Raw genomic sequence first — 2,388 nt, 5'->3', positions numbered from 1 at the left:
GTTTCAAACTAATCTCGCTTCGTGGATTGTATCTGCCCCGGTTAGCAGATCGTCCACATAAAAATCCCGTTTAATGTGCTTCGATCCTAGCGGCTACTCCGCTTCGCGCTGCTCTGCTAAATGTTTGAGGCACCTCGTTGCCAAGTATGAGGCGGAAGCGGTGCCATAGGTAACCGTGCGCAATTCGTATATCTTGACATCGGAATTTGCGTCACTCCGCCATAGAATTCTTTGAAGAGGGGTTTGTAATGCGTCCACCAAAATCTGCCGGTACATTTTAATTATGTCAGCCGTGAAGACATAACGGAAGGTGTGGAAACGCATCAGAATAGACATTAAATCCTGCTGACCGACTGGTCCCATCATGAGCGCGTCATTTAGGGACAATCCGGTACTTTTGCAGGAGGCATCGAAGACTACACGTAGTTTGTATGATTGTTCCAAGACCTTCCATATGTCATGATGTGGTAAATAGCATGCTAGCCCTTGGTTAGGGTCATGCTGCGAACATATCAACTTCATGTGGCCGAGTGATGCATATTCATCAAGGAAACGCTCGTAGTGAATTTTCAATGTCGGTTCGCGCTTAAAACGTTTCTCGAGTGCGTGTAACCGTTTCAACGCGATGTCTTCGGAATCTCCGAGCCTGCCAATCACTTGTTCCTTGACTGGGAGCTTTACTACGTACCTACCGCACGGAGCCTGGGCCACATTATTTAGGAAATGCTTCTCACATTGAGCTTCCTCAATGGTATAGCTGACTGGTCGATGTCTTCCTGCCGCCAGAATCTGTCCAATTGTTCGTGCAATTGTGTGTTTGTTATCGTAGTATGGAAAGATCGAATTTTTTGTACGGATGTGGGGGGATTGCTCGGTCGACCTGCCAGAATCCATCCTAAACGAATCTTTTGCAGTGTCGGATGCGTCTGTGATGCTTTAACCTGACCCACACAGATTAAATCCCAGAACAGATCTGCGCCGATAAGGGCGTCGACGTCAGCAGACTGATGAAATCGGGGATCAGCGAGCTGTAAGTTGCGAGGAAGATTGAAATCGGTTCGTTTGAGGTTGAACGATGGGAGCTTGTCCGTGACTTGATCTGTCACGATGCATTCTATATCGAATGTGTACCAATTCGTGCGTGATCGCATTCTCAATCGGACGGTCTGCGTAGACTTAGTAGTCGCGCCGTTTATACCCGAAATGGATATATTTAGGGAACGCGGTTTCAGACCGAGGTTAGACAGAAAACTCTTCGAAATGAAATTCGCCTGTGAACCGCAATCTAGTAACACGCGGCATGGCATTGGTAAATTCTTGCTATCATACACATATACGACGGCTGTTAAAAGCATGGCATACTTGTTGTCAGGAGGACGCGATACGTGGGTAGCCAGCGTGATTGGCGACGCCGTGGAACTTGAATCTTCGGGTTTCTCCTGGCCGGAGTTAGGCGTGTCGGCAGGAACCACAGCATGCAGCAGGGTATCATGTTTGGCTTTGCATACTCTACAGTTGCCCGATGTGCACTTGTTCGCGGTATGTGACGTGGAGCGTAAACAATTGAGACATATCTTTAACTTCCGAATTTCTGCGTTCCTACGTGAAATGTCCAGACCCAAAAAGTCCTTGCAATGGTATATCAAATGCTCACCTTTACAATAACTGCATTTAAATTTTAGTGTCGCTACGCACGCGGCTTGTGGTTTTCCATTTGCATGAGCACGTGCGTTGGGGCTCTTCGTTAGAGCAACACTAGCTTTACCGGTGGCCTCTAGAACTTGGCACCTATGCGCGATGAACTCGACGAGCTGCTTGAAAGTCGGAATCTCGGTTCCCGTCAAGGAAGTTTGCCATTCTCGCAATGTGAGCGTATCGAGCTTAGAACTTAAAACGAATACAAGTAAATCATCCCAGTGCGTAGTCGGGCGATTTAATGCCTTAAAGGCGTTTACATGTTTGGACGCGCCATCCACAATTTGTCTCAATTCTCTAAAGTTTTTCTTGTGCATGGAGGGTAGCTCCATGATCGCTTTAACATGAGTGTGCACGATAATTCGCTTGTTATCATAACGCTCCTTTAATGTTGTCCAAGCAATTTCGTGATTGAGATCCGAAATCTCTAAGGAATAATGTCGCTCGCTTCGCCGGTGAGTGGGGCCCGCAAATATTGCAACCTCTGAACGTTATTCAATGACGCGTTAGAGTGTATAATTGAATCGAACGCATCAAAAACAGGGAACCAATCATCGTATTTCCCGGAAAATGTCGGAAGATTCAGTTTGGGCAACCGCACGTGCGCTACGGATTCTCGAATCCCGGAAGCGTCCGAGGTCGACGGAGACGATGTCGCAGGATGCTGCGATGCTATACGAGGCGGGTTTAAGA

The 2,388-nt window shown here is 47.4% G+C and overlaps 1 protein-coding gene across 1 annotated transcript; it reads right to left on the bottom strand.

Annotated features, from left to right (window-relative positions):
* Positions 1-716: 716 nt before the first annotated feature.
* On the bottom strand, positions 717-2,027 carry LOC115240849. The gene has a single exon (XM_029816241.1). The coding sequence runs from the start codon at positions 2,025-2,027 to the stop codon at positions 717-719; it is 1,311 nt and encodes a 436-aa protein (XP_029672101.1).
* Positions 2,028-2,388: the final 361 nt, after the last annotated feature.

The sequence above is a fragment of the Formica exsecta genome, unplaced genomic scaffold, assembly GCF_003651465.1.
Source record: "Formica exsecta isolate Colony F162 unplaced genomic scaffold, ASM365146v1 scaffold452, whole genome shotgun sequence".
In the NCBI taxonomy this organism is placed as follows: domain Eukaryota; kingdom Metazoa; phylum Arthropoda; class Insecta; order Hymenoptera; family Formicidae; genus Formica; species Formica exsecta.
This window is presented reverse-complemented; position numbering and strand designations above follow the sequence as displayed.